Source organism: Lepisma saccharinum, chromosome 13 (assembly GCF_977018435.1).
Source record: "Lepisma saccharinum chromosome 13, izLepSacc3.1, whole genome shotgun sequence".
Classification (NCBI taxonomy): domain Eukaryota; kingdom Metazoa; phylum Arthropoda; class Insecta; order Zygentoma; family Lepismatidae; genus Lepisma; species Lepisma saccharinum.
The window spans coordinates 73,834,493-73,853,282 of record NC_139241.1 but is presented as its reverse complement, the minus strand read 5'-3'; the positions used below and the strand labels follow the sequence as shown (position 1 = coordinate 73,853,282).

General features: G+C 33.4%; 1 protein-coding gene across 1 annotated transcript in view; it reads right to left on the bottom strand.

The window, feature by feature from the left end:
* LOC145997042 (trypsin-1-like) overlaps positions 1-18,790 on the bottom strand; it is a 37,509-nt gene that overhangs the window by 2,703 nt on the left and 16,016 nt on the right. The window contains exons 2-6 of the mRNA XM_083133664.1: positions 17,784-17,958; positions 12,488-12,589; positions 11,473-11,632; positions 7,246-7,374; positions 6,618-6,714 (exon numbers count right to left, since the gene is read on the bottom strand). Of these exons, the coding sequence (XP_082989790.1) occupies positions 6,618-6,714; positions 7,246-7,374; positions 11,473-11,632; positions 12,488-12,589; positions 17,784-17,958 (663 nt within the window). The remainder of the gene's footprint in view (positions 1-6,617; positions 6,715-7,245; positions 7,375-11,472; positions 11,633-12,487; positions 12,590-17,783; positions 17,959-18,790) is intronic.

The following is an 18,790-nucleotide window of genomic DNA, read 5'->3' as shown; positions in this document are numbered from 1 at the left end:
ACTCCATGGCCACCTTGGCCGTGAAAGACACTGTATTTACTGTCTTCCCTATACATCCATTTGAATATTTCCCATCTTTCTGAGACACCCTAGATACTACTATTATTGTTAGAAAACTGTGTATATACGAGGTTTGGCTAGAAAAAAACTGGATTGATGTTGCTATTGGCAAACAACGAATGCGCGAAGGTTGAGCAATGCATGATTCTATACTACCATACCCTCCCTACAGAATGACTAATTGTCCTGGGTGCAGGCCTCTCAGTTTCGCTGTGGCACTTGGACAAAGCGGAACGTGCGTCTGTGCTCCATCGGAAAAATGCTGAGTATTAAAATGGAACAGCGTGTCAATATGAAGTTCCTTTACAAACTGGGGAAATCCGCAACAGAAGCGTACGACATGTTAAAATCTGTGTACGGGGATGAGTGTTTATCATGCACACAAGTGTTTGAGTGGTTTAAATGGTTTAAAGAAGGACAGGAAATGATCCAAGACAACCCACGTTCAGGACGACCATGCACGTCGAAAACGGAAACAAACATTCAAAAATTGAGTGATGTGATTCGAAAAGATCATCGATTGACCATTAGAGCAGTTGCTGAAATCACAGGAATAGACAAAGAAAGTGTTCGACAAATTTTACACGAGAATTTGAACATGAGTAAAGTGTGTTCAAAACTCGTGCCAAGGAACCTGACATTGGAACAGAAGGAAGCTCGAGTGAACATTTGTACGGACACTTTGAAGAACATTGAAACAGACCCTACATTCTTAGAGAGAGTGATAACCTGTGATGAATCGTGGTTTTTCACGTACGACCCTGCCACAAAGCGCCAATCAATGCATTGGAAGACCCCGAGTTCGCCACGTCACAAGAAAGCTCGCATGAGCAAGTCCAAATTCAAAGCCATGATGATTGTCTTTTTCGACATTTGAGGCATTGTGTACGTTCATTGGGTACCCGAGGGTCAAACTGTAAACCAACATCATTACATTAATGTGCTGAAAACCCTTCGTGAGCGAGTAAGAAGACGACGACCTGATTTGTGGCAACGGAAGTCATGGATTCTGCATCAAGACAATGCTCCTGTCCATACGGCCCTGTCAGTGAAGACATTTTTGGCTAAATATGGCATCCCAGTGTTAGAACATCCTAGTTTTTCTTGTATGTACGCATTGCTTGCATGATAGAATTATTTTCCTGTAGTTTACGGTTATTACAAGCATAAGAAAACAGTTTTTTCTTTGTGACGTTTCAGGAGAACACACGCTCCTTTCATCAGACATTTATTTTCATTTTGACTAAAGATACAGTTATAACAATGTCACAAAGAAAAAAACTGTTTTCTTATGCTTGTAATAACCGTAAACTACAGGAAAATAAAAAAATAGTTAGAACATCCACCGTATTCGCCGGACCTTGCTCCCTGTGACTTCTTTTTATTCCCCAGAGTGAAGTCCGCCCTAAAAGGAACCAGATTTGAGACAGTAGAAGCTGTGTAAAGGAAAGCAACGGATGTAATGAACATTATCTCCGAAAATGACTGGCAACACTGCTTCCAGCAATGGAAAATTCGTATGGAGCGGTGTACAAATCGTGCAGGGGAGTACTTTGAAGGAGATAAAGTTCCTGTTGTACAAAATACCGAATAAAAGATTTCATAGCATCAGTCCAGTTTTTTCTAGCCAAACCTCGTATATTGTAATTCTTTTGCAAGGATGTATTTCTTAGCATTTGTATAATTTTTATTTTTAGAAAATTAAACTGCATCACTTATACAAATGTTAAATGTAATATTGATGAAACCATGGATTGCTGTAATCCCTAAGTTGACACTACTGGAAGTTCCTACTGTTCAAAGTAGACAAAATTCACTGTTAACTGCTTTGTTCTCGGAAATCTAATGAATCCAATGATTTTCTACTGAACACCTCTAGGAGGTCTCATGTACAACTACAGTACATGTACAGTAGAAGAAATTACAAGTTAAATTATTCTCTTCAGCATTATATGTAATGTGGTATGTAGTTTGTGTGTAAATGTAACTTTTCATTCCTCCTGAGTAACACTTATTTAAATATATATTTGCTCTCAGCAAAGTAGATGTTTCAAAATGCCTATTGGGCCTCCCCGATGGAACAGTGGTAGCGTTGTTGCCTTGTAATCAAGGGGTTCCGGGTTCGATACCCAGTGGAGGCACAAGTGGTTCGGTTCCCACTTTAAACTGTAGGTCCAGTCCCGATTAGCCTTACTGTGCATAAAGTGGACTTAAAACAAGAAATCAACAACAACAAAATGCCTATTTCTATTGATTTACTGAATATAGTGGACAGAATTTTCACCAAGGGAATCAATCATCAATTCTATTCATAGATTCGTACACCATTTGCTAAGAATGTGATATCAAATACACATATAGTGAGACTTGGTAGCAGAGGATCATAGCAATATTTAAAATTTTGTGTGCCTTTGTTAAAGTCAATCAATTTGGGGATTTCCACATTTGTCATCATTGTACAGGGTTCGCTGTACAACTCCAACAAATGTTTACAGAGTGTACAGGATATCAAGATGAACAACTTTTCTCAGTAATGTTTATCTTACTAGGACCCTATATGTGTACAGCCATGTGGCACAGATTCACTGACGTTTATTTTTTGTGGAAACAATATTTTTAGTATGCTACACACAGACTGTAATGCCGAATGTCAATGGGTCAATGACGAATACAATACTGCTCCTGCCCGCAGCAAGGTCAATTGTGTTGTGGTTCAAAGCAAATCAGGTGGAAGTACTTAACTGGCCCGTTAAGAGCCCCAACTTGAACCCAATCGATTGTCTTTATGATGAACCGTAGCATGCCAGACCCACTTCATAACAAACACATGTCAACTATTCACCATGCTACAGGAAGGATGAAAACAAATTCTGCTAGCATTTTACCAGAACTTGGTATCTGAACTATCAAAATAACAAGTCTTTTTCTAATTTGAAATGAAGGATGTTAATTTGACCCCTTTTGTGATGTCCATGTCAGCCAAATGAAAGTATCTGTGCATCAAGGGACTTAAAAACACTAAATCAATCAACTAACTAACTAACTAACTCCCTAGCCTTCTTAAACCCAAAGGTTCATGGCTGCAGCAACACAGGCCTTCCATCTGTCCCTATCTTGAGCAAGTTCTATATACTCTTTTCCATCCCTACCGATTTCCCTTAGGTCCATCTCAACGTTGTCCCTCCATCTTCGTCTTGGTCTTCCTACAGGTCTCTTACCAACAGGTTTCCCAACAAGAATCCTGTAAACTCCTCTTTCCTCTCCCATTCGTGCCACATGGCCTGCCCACCTAAGTCTTCTTGATTTAATTATTCTCATAATATCTGGACATGAATACAAATTATGTAGTTCTAAATTATGTAACCTTCTCCACTCACCTGTCTCCTCATCCCTTTTAGGTCCAAATATTTTCCTAAGGATCTTATTTTCAAATACTCTTAATTTATGTTCCTCTTTCAATGTAAGGGACCAAGTTTCACATCCATATAATACTACAGGCAAAATTACTGTTTTGTATATTTTAACTTTTAATTTCTTAGATATTAAACGAGAAGACAAAAGTTTATGAAGAGAGAAGTAACATGCATTTCCTGAATTAAGCCTACTTTTTATTTCCTCTTTAATATAATTTTCATTTGTTAATATTACTCCTAAGTATTTGAATTTGGAAACTGGTTCAAACAAGTTGTTATCAATAATTAGATTTTGATTATTACCTAACACTTGGTTTCGGCCTGTAAGCATATATTTAGTTTTCTCTTCGTTAACTTCCAAACCTATCTCTTTAGCAGTTTTGAAAAATATTTTAGCATTATTCTTAATTGTATTCGCATCATCCCCCAGTACGTCTACATCGTCTGCATATGCTAACAACTGAGTCACGCCATTTAATTTTAGTCCTTCTTTAGTTTCTTTTACCTTCCTAACAGTATATTCTAAGGCAAAATTAAAGAGCAATGTAGATAATGCATCTCCTTGTTTTAACCCATCATGAATTGTAAATTTGTCAGACATATTAATATCCACACGAATTTTACTTTCTGTTTCACTGGTGCATATTTTTATCATACTAACAAGCTTCTTAGGTATTCCAAACTCTACTAATATATTATATAATTTATCTCTTTTGACCGAATCATATGCTTTTTTGAAATCAATGAATAGCTGATGGACATTTTGATTATATTCCCACTTTTTCTCAAGTGTCTGTCTGATGTGAAAAATTTGATCTGTAGTTGATCTGTTACGTTTAAATCCACATTGATAATCACCTATAATTTCATTAGCAAATGGGGTTAGTCTTGTTAAAAGAATGTTTGATAATATTTTATATGTTGTTGAGAGTAGAGTAATTCCACGGTAATTATTGCAGTTCATTTTATCACCTTTTTTAAACACAGGAACAATTATGGGTTGTTTCCACTGTTGAGGGATTTGTTCTTTATTCCATATTAAACAAATTAATTTATGAATTTGACATATTAATGAATTTCCACCATATTTAACTAACTCAGCTGGTATTAAATCAATGCCAGGTGCTTTGTTATTCTTTAGCCTTTTAATAGCATCTTTAACTTCAGTCAAGTTAGGTTCTGGAACTAAAGGTTCTGCTGTGTGGACTTCATTTACTTCTGATTTATCTCCTACATGGACATTTAAAAGGTCATTAAAGTAGTTCTTCCATCTATTTAGAATATCGCTTGGGTCAGCTAGAAAATCACCGTCTTTATCTTTTATCACGTTTACTTTAGGTTGCCACCCCTTTCTAAACTCATTTACACCTTCATATAAATCTCTGATATTTTTATTTTTGCTGTTTGTTTCAATTTCGTTAATTTTACTTTTCAAGTAATCTCTTTTTTTACTTCTAAACGTGCGGTTAACTTCTCGCTTTATTCTATTATAATTGTTTAGATTTGTATCATCAGAGTTATTTAACCACCTAAGTCTAGCCTGATTTCTTATTTCTATTAGATTATGACATTCATTATCAAACCATGGCTTACTTTTTCTCGGTTTATGGTATCCTATACTTTCTTTAGCTGCTGATTCTATTGCATTACGTAAGTGCTCCCATTTCTTATTTACGTCTGTTTCATTTATATTTTCATCATCATTTAAATCCTGCAAAACATCAAATCTATTTGACAGTTTAATTTGGTAATCTTTCTTAATTCTTTCATCAGTAAACTTTCCTGTATCAAATTTTATAACTTTTAGATTTTGTTGCTTATGATTTATCACTGAGAGTCTTTCTCTTAATTTAGCAATTACTAAATAATGGTCACTGGCACAGTCAGCACCTCTATGTGTACGAACGTCAATTATACTAGTATGCCTTCTCTTATCAATGAGAATATGATCTATCTGATTATGAGTTTTACCATCTGGAGAAGACCAGGTATATTTATGGATATCTTTATGTTTAAAAGTGGTACTTTTCACAATTAAATTCTTTGAGGTTGCAAAAGTAATTAATCTTATACCATTATCATTACTTAATTCATGAAGACTTTCTTTACCAATCATGGGTTTAAATGTCTCTTCTTTGCCAATCTGTGCATTACAGTCACCTAACAGAATTTTCATATCATACTGAGAAAATTTATCAAAGACCTGTTCTAACTCTGTATAAAAATCATCTTTAGTATTATCATCTTTATCTTCCGTTGGTGCATGTATGTTTATTAAAATAATTTTACACCACCTACCCTGTAAAACTACATATGATATCCTATCATTAATAAATTCTACTGTTTTAAGAGCCGAGATAATTCTATTATTTATGAAAAAGCCTGTTCCAAAAATTATGATTTTTAGTACCACCATAGAAAAAAGTATAATTTTTAGTTTTACAATTCCCTTCTCCTGGCCACCTAATCTCCTGGACAGCTACTACATCTAATTTATACTTAACTATCTCATTAACTGTACACTGAAATGCCCCAGGCTGGTAAAGGCTCAGAACATTCCAGGTGCCTACTTTAATATTCTTATTCCTAACGTAGATCTTATCCTTAGTCCAGGGACCTCCCAAAGTAGTCCCCACCCGGAGATCCGAACGGGGGACTATTTTACCTCCGGAATATTTTACCTTGGGAACATCCATGGCCTTATATTGCTGTTTCTTGACATTGTTTTTTACAGTGTAGAGTTGTCAGCTCTACGCCTAACCCCCAATATGAATGGAGGAACTACTACACAAGACAAACACAAACAAATTAGACAGCATAACTACTATGCAAGACAAAACAAACATATTAGACAGCACAACTACTACACAAACCAATCAATCAAAAAAAAAACAATCAACCAATCAATAAAAAGCAAACTTTAAAAATTATAATCATAATAATTATTATTATTATTATTATAAACAGGAAAATATGAACAATTGAAATATCTCTGAGAGTAGACAAGATTGAATATTGAAAAAAAAAAAAGAAATTCAACCTGTGCTTTTTTTTAGACTGATTATTCACCTGAGATCATAGGCAATTGCTATTCAGTAACTTTCTGACTAATTTTTGGAATAGTATAAAAGTTTTAAAATATACCTGGTGTTTCATGTGCACAGCCATATCCAGTAGATGTGACTCCTACAAGGATGTATGAGTGACTACCTTTATAAACCAGAGGTCCTCCACTGTCCCCCTGCAATATGAAATTCACTCTTGAATTATCATGTTAGGTTAATAGGCAGTTTTTAGTGCAGCTAATTTAATTAAATGATAATCTTTCTTTTATAGAATAACCTCTCTTTCTTTCACAAAAATTATTTTCTCGAGACAGAGGAGTAAGTCCAAAGAAAATTAGAGTTATATATGCATCAAAACAATGAAGAAGAAGAAATCTTACTTGTAAGATGAGAATGAGTGCTTTTGGAGCAGGTGAACAAATGTGAATATTTTATGACAAAAACAAGAGTATATTGAAAAAGTTTGTCTTTCAATTTACAGTTGTTACTAGGAAGGAAACACGTTTTTTGAAGTAATCTTTCTGAAGGACACACTCTGTAAAAATAATTTAGTTACCATTTAAAACATTAGTAACTTTAACTGAGGTACTTTTTTTTGAGAAATAACTGTAACTCTAATTTTCCAAACACTCACTTTTGTTAATGCAAAATTATTCAATTTGAAGTTCATGTTTAATATTTCTGTACCCTATCATATAATTACTCACAATACATGTATCCCTTCCCGGGGCTGCAGCGCAAATGGAACTTGGTAGAATTCTACCATGCTTCTCAGCACAAGTTCTTTCATCAATAACATACAATTCTACTTCCTTCAGGGTTTGAGATACAGGGCCCTGAAATTGACAATTACAATTGTACTATCATACAAATGATACAAGTACTATCAGGCTATCTCCACACCTCTGCATAAGCCTTCATGACACAGAATAATGCACATGGGACAATTTATTATTTTTATTTTTATCAGAGGCATAGCTAGGCTGATGTGTTGGAAAGGTAGGGGGTTGCAAGTTTGATTTTATACATGTATATTTGTGTGTGTGTATGTATGTACACACACACACACACACACAAATATAAAAGTTAATATGGCTTGTAAATTATATATTGTTTTCTGTATTTTAATAATACTAACTAACTCTCTAGCCTTCTTAAACCTGAAGGTTTATGGCTGCAGCAACACAGGCCTTCCATCTGTCCCTATACTGAGCAATATCTACCTACTCTTTTCCATCCCTACCAATTTCCTTTAGATCCATCTCAATGTTTTCTCCATCTTCATCTTGGTCTTCCTACTGGTCTCTTACCATCAGGTTTCCAAACAAGAATCCTGCAAACTCTTCTATCCTCTCCCATTCATGGCACATGGTCTGCCTGCCCACCTAAGTCTTCTTGATTTAATTATTCTAATAATATCTGGACCAGTGGCATCTCGTGGCCTCAAATTTGGCCGGGGCTTATTTTTTAAAGAATTTAAAATATAATGACAATTCACATGAATTACAAAAAAAAGGTATTTTTTTCTTCTAGACTACAAAACTGGACTTACTTTTTTGAAAGAATTTAAAATGTAATGACAAATTACATGAATTACAAAAAACGGGTATTTTTTTCTTCTAGACTACAAAACTGGACTTACTTTTTTGAAAGAATTTAAAATGTAATGACAAATTACATGAATTACAAAAAACGGGTATTTATCTTCTTCTAAACTACAAAACTGGACTTATTATTTTAAAGAATTTAAAATATGATGACAATTCACATGATTACTAAAGAAACAGGTATTGTTGTGAAACATACCTTTCTAAGAACGTTGACTCCTGTTCTTCTGCTCAGCAAATTTTGTCATTACTTTTTCGTTGAAGCCCTCTTTGTTTGAAATGTATTATATCTCTATTGTAAGCAAGTGCCAAGGCATTTGGTCTGTCTTGTCCCATTGCATTTCTTAAGCAGCTTTTAATACGCTTCAATGTGCTGAACCATCGTTCAGATTCAGCTGTTGCCACTGGAGTTATTAAAACTATGTTTGTCATTTTTACTGTTTCTGAAAAGGTACCCTCTAAATCATTTTAAATAAAAAATGAATGCAATCTACTGATAGAGTTTATATTTTTCAACTCTTCACTACAATAAAGAACACGAAGTTACCTCTTCTATGAAGGGATAATAAATCTGGGAAGATGCCTCTGTTTAAAGATTGTTCTCTTTCATTATGTCCTCGTAGAGCAAGTTCATGTCGACCACAGAATTTTAAGCAATCGATAATTCTATTTAATATATGCCTATTTTTCCAGACAAATTCATTGTGTCTTGTAATTGACAGCCTATGTCCTTCATCAGTTTGTGTTCGAACATCAACCCTGCCAAACTCACTCAAACATAGCGAATGAAAGCCACCAAAACACTACAGAACAACACGCGAGATCGAATGCAATGCAACGGAGCTAGCCCCGAATCAGCACTCAAATCCATTGCACTCTTCCCTCCTCTCTCTGCTAGCATGTGACCTTCACTGTAGCGTAGGTGGGTGTAGGCCATGCCTTCCTTTGCGACGTGCCCCGGAAAACGATAATTGACATCAATGCCGCTAGGAGCGCTGTTGTATCCATTGCAACAGACAATGAATTTACGTGGGTAAAAATCGCCTTTTAAAAGACTGTGTGATAGTTATGCGTTATGGTGATTGATAATTACGTGAATACATCCGTTTTTCTTTAGGGGCTAAGCCCCAGAAGCCCCAAGGGACGAGACGCCACTGATCTGGACATAAATACAGATTATGCAGTTCTATATTATGTAACCTTCTCCACTCGCCTGTCTCCTCATCCCTATTAGGTCCAAATGTTTTTCTAAGAATTTTATGTTCAAATACTCTTAATTTATAAAACATTCAAATGTTGACCAAAGAATTTTTTTTGTATAATGAAAATATACACTAAAAAGCTAACATTTCCACCCTCTAACAGGGTCTTCTTCAGACAAAGAATAATTTATGTTCCTCTTTCAATTTAAGGGACCAAGTTTCGCATCCATATAATACTACAGGCAAAATTACTGTTTTGTATATTTTAACTTTAGTTAATTAGATATTATATACAAGAAGATAAAAGTTTATGAAGAGAAAAGTAACACAGATTCCCTGAATTAAGCCTGCTTTTTATTTCCTCTTTAATATCATATTCATTTGTTAGTATCACTCCTAAGTTCTTGAATTTGGAAACTGTTTTAAAAGTGTTGTTATCAATAATTTGATTTTGATTATTACCTAACACTTGATTTCAGCCTGTAAGCATATATTTAGTTTTCTCTTTGCTAACTTCCAAACCTATCTCTTTAGCAGTTTTGAAAAATATTTTAGCATTATTCCTAATTGTATTTATATCATCCCCTAGTAAGTCTATATCATCTGTGTATGCTAACAACTGAATCACACCATTTAATTTTATTCCTTCATTATTTGCTTTTACCTTTCTAACACCATATTCTAAGGCAAAGTTATAGAGCAGTGGAGCTAATGCATCTCCTTGTTTTAACCCATCATGAACTGTACATTTGTCAGATACATTAATACTCACACAAATCTTACTTTCTGTTTCACTGTTGCATAATTTTATCATAATTACAAGCTTCTTAAGTATTCCTTACTCGACTAATATATTACATAATTTATCTCTTCTAACCGAATCATATGCTTTTTTTAAATCAATGAATAGCTGATGGACATTTTGATTATATTTCCACTTTTTCTCAAGTGTCTGTCTGATGTGAAAAATTTAATCTACGGTTGGCCTCTTATGTTTAAATACACATTGATAATCACCTATAATTTCATTAGCATATGGAGTTAGTCTTGTTACAATAATGTTAGATTATATTTTATATGATGTTGAGAGTAGGGAAAATTCCACGGTAATTATTGCAGTTCATTTTATCACCTATTCTAAACATGGGAACAACGGTTGATTCTTTCCACTGTTGAGGGATTTCTTCTTTGTTCTATATTAAACAAATTAATTTATGAATTTGACATATTAATGAATTTCCACCATATTTATTTAACATAGATGGTATTAAATCAATGCCAGGTGTTTTGTTATTCTTTAGCCTTTTAATAGCATCTTTAGCTTCAGTCAAGTTAGGTTCTGGAACTAAAGGTTCTGCTGTGTGTATTTCATTTACTTCTGATTTATCTCCTACATGAACATTTAAAAGGTCATTAAAGTAGTTCTTCCATCTATTTAAAATATCGCTTGGATCAGACAAAAAGTCACCGTTTTTATCTTTTATCAAGTTTACTTTAGGTTACCATCCCTTTGTAAATTCATTTCTACCCTTATATAAATCTCTGATATTTTTATTTTTGCTGTTTGTTTCAATTTAATTAACTTTGCTTTTCAAGTAATCTCTTTTTTTTTACTTCTAAACATGCAGTTAACTTCTCATTTTATTCCATTATAATTGCTTAAATTTGTATCATGAGAGTTTTTTAACCACCTAAGTTTAGCTTGATTTCTTATTTCTATTAGGTAATGACATTCATTATGAAACCACGGTTTACTTTTTCTTGGTTTATGGTATCCTATACTTTTTTAGCTGTTGATTCTATTGCATTACGTATATGCTCCTAATTCTTATATACATTTGCTTCATTTATGTGTTTGTCATAATTTGAATCCTGCAAAACACTGAATCTATTTGACAGTTTCATTTTGTAATCTTTCTTAATTTTTTCATCAGGAAATATTCCTGTATTAAATTTTATAACTTTTAGATTTTGTTGCTTATGATTTATCACTGAGAGTCTTTCTCTTAATTTAGCAATTACTAAATAATGATCACCGGCACAGTCAGCACCTCTATGTGAATGAACGTCAATTATACTAGTATGCCTTCTTTATCAATGCGAAAATATGATGATAGTTACTTACATTTTCCGAAGTGAGCCCCCAACCTGTAGCTATGACAGGCTGTCCAGTGTAATCATTTCCAGGCTGTGGTAAACATACAGCACAGATTCCAGATCTGTACAAAATTGGCCTGTCAAGTTTCAGTAATGCCAGATCAAAATCATACATTTTCTCTTCAAAACTGAAAAGAAACCAAGAATTGTTAGTATAGAATAATGTTCATAAATGAAAATTTCAATGTTATAATTTATTTTCTACATTTGATATTACATTTAGCAACCAGATCCAAGGAGAATTAGAAGTTAAGAAGGCACATAATATAAGACTTCTCCTTAATGTTTTAAATAATCCCTACTGGAAATTTCTGTTGTACAGTAGACAAAATCTACTGTGCTCTTGGAAATCTTCTGAAACCCAATGGTTTTCTTCTGAACACTTTTTAGTAGATATAATGTATGCCTGCAGTACATGTACAGTAGAGGAACTACAAGTGAAAATATTATCTTCAGTATTATGTTTAATATAGTATGTATAGTGTATGTAGCTTAACATGATGGCTGGGAATTTAACTTTTCATTCTTCCTGATCCTGATTAACATTTTTCCATATCTATTTGAAAATCTGACCACAGTATATGTTTTATTGAAAATAGTAGGCAGAATATCATCAGGTGTACATATTAAGACTAATATTTACATAATTTTTTTGTGACACAAAAATACACACACACACACATACATATATATTTGTGCAATATGTGTCAAATCACTAACAAGACAATTGCTATACTTGTTCCAAAGATCTGAATATTTATACATATTTAAAAGAAAATTTAAATTCTGAACATAACATATATTTTTTAAATAGATATTTTGAAGGCAAAATAAATGTATCGGGTTTAATTATATCAAGTGCTGTTTTTAAATAAAATTTTCAAAATAAGTTCTCCTCTATTTGAGTATATTTTATAGATTTTTGAATTGTTAAATATTGAATAATAAACATGCATAAATGTTTTATTAAATTACATACGTACTTTGGATGGCCTATAATTTCAGTGACTCTATATTCTTCAGCATCTTCACGAGATCTTTTATTTGTTCCAAGGAAAATTTTTATATTAGATAAATCGATGTTACTGGAAGTAGATAAAGTAGATCCAATAAAGAAAAAAACATTTTATATTAAATGAAATAAAATACTTATTAACTGGTGATAAATTATCACTTACATGTAAAACCTACTATCAGGGCTTTAAACTACATTCTTTACTACTTCATAGCAGAATGCAATGATTTTCTGATACCTTGTCAAATATGATTTTTTTTTTTGCAAATTGTTTGTACAGGTTCTATAATTTGAGAAGATATGTAAAATGATCACGGAGTTGCCTGGTGGTTGCAACAATGCATATAATTATAATTAAAGGCATTTTTGTAGAGATATAAGTAGGTGGTCAGGCAGGTAGCAAACTTGACTCACTGAATGTTCCCTTGAACCTTCATCTATTTTTATTATTTCTCATCAAATTAGCCAACAATGCCAATGTAAAATAAGATGTAAAAAAAAAGAGAAACAAAGACAAACTGAAAGAAATGTACTAAGTTCGGCCTTTAGTTTAAGAACACTCTAAATTATATTCATGCTCCTTCTAAGTCAATTTAAAATAGAATGCAACAGTAATGAATGTTCATTCCATATTACCCCAGCTGGAATTTTCTATTGGTTCCAATTGAAATTTCAATTGGATTGAATTGGTTTCAATTGGAATGAATCAGATTCTATCCGATGCCTAATATAGGTATTAGAATGTATTGGTTTCAATCTGAATCTCAACTGAAACCAATTGGAAAATCAAGACAATTTCCAATTGGTGAATTGTACCCCATTGTAAGTTTGTATATATTGTAGAATAAATATGTTATAAATTCATTTATTGACTCAAAACATAGTTAGCTTAATTCTTGAAACCACATTTCCTGTGATTTGAAGTTCATTGGATAAACAGCACACTTCTACTGAATTCTAATGCATACTACTGAAGTTAGATTTATCTTAATAAATAACTAAGAAGAACTCTTTCTTAAGAACCAACTCAACCTTAAAGCAGGTAGTAGTTGGAATAAATGTACATATTAGTTCTTGTTTCTTGCTATATGTAATTTCAATGGTTATTCTTATGTGTATGTAATGCAATTGGAAAAATGAGCAATCTTTTGATCAATTAAGTCGATCTTGACAGGGTTTTGTTTGTTTATCACTTTTTAAGTGTTGTGGTCCAAACTCTTTGTTTAACCTAATTTGTTGCTGTTTTTGCAAGTATAAAGGAGAAACAACATGTCAATTTATGACTGAAGCACCATGTTTTTTTATTTTCTATAAGTGTGTTAAACACAATGAAGCTACAGAGTTAAAAACGTGTTCATATATTTGAAAAAAATTTGTGTGTGAAAGTTTTTCTAAGTTACAAATTCCACATCCCTGTACCAGAGATTTATTTTAGTTGTTTATCTGATTTCTTCATTGCATTTACAGATGTATATACCCTGTCCCAACTAACTGTGGAGCAGGGCTGCAGATAGCGGCAGAGGAGGAGGAGGAGGAGGGAAATCGAGTGGTGAAAGGGCAGCATTGCCAACCGTACGATCCTGATCGTACATGTACGGAAATTTCATGGCATGTACGGACTTACATTACAGACCTTAGTCCATACGCTACAGACCTTAGTCCATAGACTGTTGTTCGTAAACTCCAGCCAACTCAGCCCAGGGCTTACGAGTGGATTGCGCACACGTCATAGAAAACATCACGTCGACGTCACTAGCGAAGCTGTTCCATGCTGCAGTTTACGAACAGCGTGGATTATGGCGTGGTGGATCGTCTGCTTGAATCTTGAGCATGTTTAAAAGCAGTTGACTCTCTTTTAGATGTAGTATTAGGTGTAAATGGCACTAAATCTCACCTTTATATAAAGCTCGGCTATCAATAGAAATTAATATGATATTTTGACAAATTTTATAAATTGGCACAAAAAATAACCGAAAAAAACGAATCAACTGTATGCCTACACACACGGCCGTGCTACATATCAAAAATTATTTTCTAGTATTTTATTGGATGGTGAATTTAGTTTAGTGTACCGTGTATTAACACAAACTAATAACGTTGAATTATGGTAAATGAAATAGCTTTAAAATATTTATTTCATTGCAGTTCAAATGAAAAACAACTTTTTTTTATTGTTTTATTCTTTTTTCTTCGGATACCAGTTTTTGCATATTTTTCCCATATATAACATCTACGGAAAACATTATAAGATAATATTAACTACATCTTTTCCTTCAGTTGGCTTGTCTGACTTACGAAGGCATCAAATAAATGATTGCCAGCCATTGAAAGCTGCTGCGTCGTGTTTTCTGCTAGTTTTCGTCTGCAGTCAGCCAACTCAGTCGCATCGAGAACGGCTTACGAATCTTACGAGCCAAGTAAGCCGGATACGTCACCGTGACGTCAGGGAGCCGGAAGTGGGCGGAGCTAGCCGTACGTGGATTGAGTTTAAGAACAGATGTAGCCAGCTTCGGCTGACTTGGCTGGAGTTTACGAACAGCCGTTATGCTACAGCTTGTCAAAATTTGCACTTGCTGTTTTATCCCTAATATTTCTCTAAGAAATTCTTAAACTAAGCGTACGGAACTGGAGGCAAAAATGTGGTCTGTTTGCCATGTGCGTACGGTATTTTCGTTTTTAAAAGTTTGCAATGCTGCAGATAGAAGCAGGGAAATCAGGTAACTCCAGTCGTCCATTACGCAATTCCAAATTACAGAATTCTCAATGTTCATTGATGGAGCCATCTCGCATCACTACTTGTGCAGAGACTTGTTCTCGTTTGCCTGGTCTACAGTTAGCTGGTACAGGGTTTAGATAAGATTGTTTCATAAGCAATATATTGAAAACAATAAATTACTTTCCAATAGAAACCAATTCATTACAATTGACCAAATCAGTTCAGATTTACCAATCTCTTCCGACAGTGTCAAAAAACTCACATTGGCTATTGGAACCAATTGGAATAATTTCCAGCTGGGACATGTATCATGTACAAGAAATCATACAAATGAAGTGATATTTTATGTTTTAAAAAGGAATTTAAAGTGACTACTTAGAAGCGTGAATTGCAGGAGACTAAATGACATGTAGGATTTGGATATGTATTCTACATACTGTTAAATAATTAGAGAATACTTTCAATTTGCTATTTTTGAGACAGAAAATTTACAACCAAAAATTCACTTTGCACGAAGCAGATGACACCCTAAAGATCTTTCTCATACCGAAAATCTAACAGTCCTTACTTTCAGTTTCTGTTCAGATGCTTTGAATGTTACCAAGGCCCTGTTGATGAAATTTGCTGAACTACAGGAGGAACCAGTTCAAATCTGTAATGAGAAAGAAGTTACTTACGTAGCAAAACACTGATGTCAGGAGTACATTTCCAACTTATGAATTTGAGATGATATAGTGTACTGCTGAATGTGGATGTGATTATATAAAATGATAAAAACTAGCTGATTATAAGATGAAGAGAATATTTGGAAAAAAAGTTAACTAAATTATATACTTCAAAAATCTATCTACACACTTTTGAGAGTAAATTAGCAAAGAAAGTTCTAAAATTACAGTAGCTCATTCGCTAAATATTTGCTTACAGTTTGCAATTCCATATTAACTTCTTCCCTGGTTATATGGTAGTTGAAATTAACTTGTGAAACTTATTATAAATTATATTAACAAGCCAAAATTTCAACATAAAAGACAATATCATAACTTCAGGGATCAGCACTTATGAGACTTAAATCAATTTGTGTGTTTTTGCTAGCTTATTAATTGTGCATAGTGATAAAGTTCTGAAAGATTATCCAATTATTTTTTATTTCATGTCAGAAGATAGAAAAAATTGGAATCAACACTTTGTCTAAAATTTTGAATTCTTTTAAGTACTGATATAAATGCTAAACACAAGAATTTGATGTAGCTGTAATAATAGCTAAACAACCCCCAAATACTCTAGAATTTACCCAAATTGTGAGATAAAGAATAATGATAGTATTTCATGCATACAAAAAAAAAGTTCCATCAAATTTTCTAGCACTACACTTCACTCAAAATCCACAAATAGTATTGTATACTTACACAGTTATTTTAGAAATTGGATTGGTTTATTTACATATTTGGAAAATACAAATTAAAGCAGGGTTGGGTGATTGTTCTTCAAACACTAAAATTGACGTAATAAACACAATTTTAATCTGTTAGTAGTAACAATCTGTCCTTAAGTCTCCAGCAATTTACGTTTCATATAGTTACTAAGATATGCAAAATTTTGAAATTCTCTATAAAAATGACAAAAAAATAATGGATTACATATAGACCTCTCTGTCTTCTTTCATGTCACTGAATTCAAAAACATTTTTTAGGTAAGTTGTTTTGTATGTTCAAAATGAAATGATTTTTTGGTGTTTATCCACATCCCATTACCTCACCATCCTTATAATCAGCCATACCACTTTTTATCATAAGAGTTTGCTTCAGATTTAATTTTCTTATGGTGAAGAGTCAATTTATTTTATATATTTTTTGGAGAATACTCTTTTACAAGTTTCCTTTCATACAAAATATGTGATGATTTTAAAATGGCAATGAACAGTACTATTCTGTAGTTTCCTCTTGTATCTTTCTAGTAAAATGCTTTACATTTATTTGGATACCTCAGATGACAATTTTTTCAATAGGTTTCAATAACCAGTATGCATTTTTTTAGACATAATTGGAACCAATTGGTTTACTGGAATTCAGTTGGAACCAATTGGTGAACTGAAAACAAATGGTAGCAATAGATGAACTGGAACGCATACATTTCACCATTTGGTTTAACTGTTCATTTCAACTAATTCCAGGATCTGACAAAACTCATTCTAATGCCTTCACTGGACATTCAGTTGAATAGAGTTGACATACCAACTTAATCTAATTGAATCCAATAGAGGTGACTGTACACCAACTCAATTTAATTGAATTTTGTAGTGTTTTTTTTATCGATTTTTTGCTTTTCTGCTCTTTTGACTAATCACAAAGATGAATTTCATATTGGAAGCAACATACATTCCCAGCTGCAATCACCACAGCATCTACTGTGAGATTATCTTTTCAGGTTTGGCACTAGATGTCTGTAGCTAGAAAAAACAAAACAACCCAGAATACATAGAAAAATAATTTTCACACACACATACATAACGTAATAGACATATGCTTCCTGTATCATTACTCACACTTACTTTTGATTCACACAATGCCTTGCAGTTATGATGTACAGGTCACATATTATGGAACCACCACAGCCATAGGCATGAGTTTCATTGAATTGAGTTTTAACCATTGCTTGCCAGCACCATTTTTTCTCTTGTGCATCTACCCCTCCAATGATACGAAGAGTTGATACACTTCCACAAGCTGCAATAGATATAGTTTCACTCTAGTTATTAATAATATTATTAGCACTAATGTCAGTGTCAGAGAGAATTATTATTATTATTATTATTATTAACAATATATTTTATTACTATTTTCAGATGTATATTGTATCCCACCCTAAGATCTATTTATTTTAAATCGCTTTTTTGCCTTATGGCCTCTGGGAGAGACAATGATGGTGGATGAAGAACTGATGAAATGGTCTATGGACTATGAGATGGATGGAATAAAAACATAATACATGTCCATACCTTACCAAGGGTCGAACTAGGTCATGTGGCTCAGTAAATTTGTAAAACTTCTTCACGTATCTTTTCTAGCAGATGGGTAGAGGGTAGATGACATGACACGGTATAAGCGTTGTTACCTTTCAATTACTGCCGGGGAAGGGGGGGGGGGGTGTATAATCTATGACATAATTCACAAATATCTTTCATATACTACTGCATTTTTTTTTAGCTATATGTAAGGACGTATTAACCCATTTCCACCTCCAACAACACCCCGCTAGACACACACACTTTTGTGCTAGTTTTTTACAACTTTCAAATGCTCATACAATGCATTTCTATGTAAACTAACAACATTTCCCCAAACGAAAAGGGAAAAAAAGGAAAGGAGAACAGGTACTCACCAAATGAACAAATAAAAACTGCCTCTTTCCCAATCCTTCTATATTTCTGAGCATACGACTCCCATTTCTGGTTTAAATCTCCACGGTCTTTTTTTTAATTATTATTTTCAGGAGTTTCACAGTTACTTCTTTTGCTATTAGTACTCATTTTCGAAATTGTTCCGAATATATTTTACA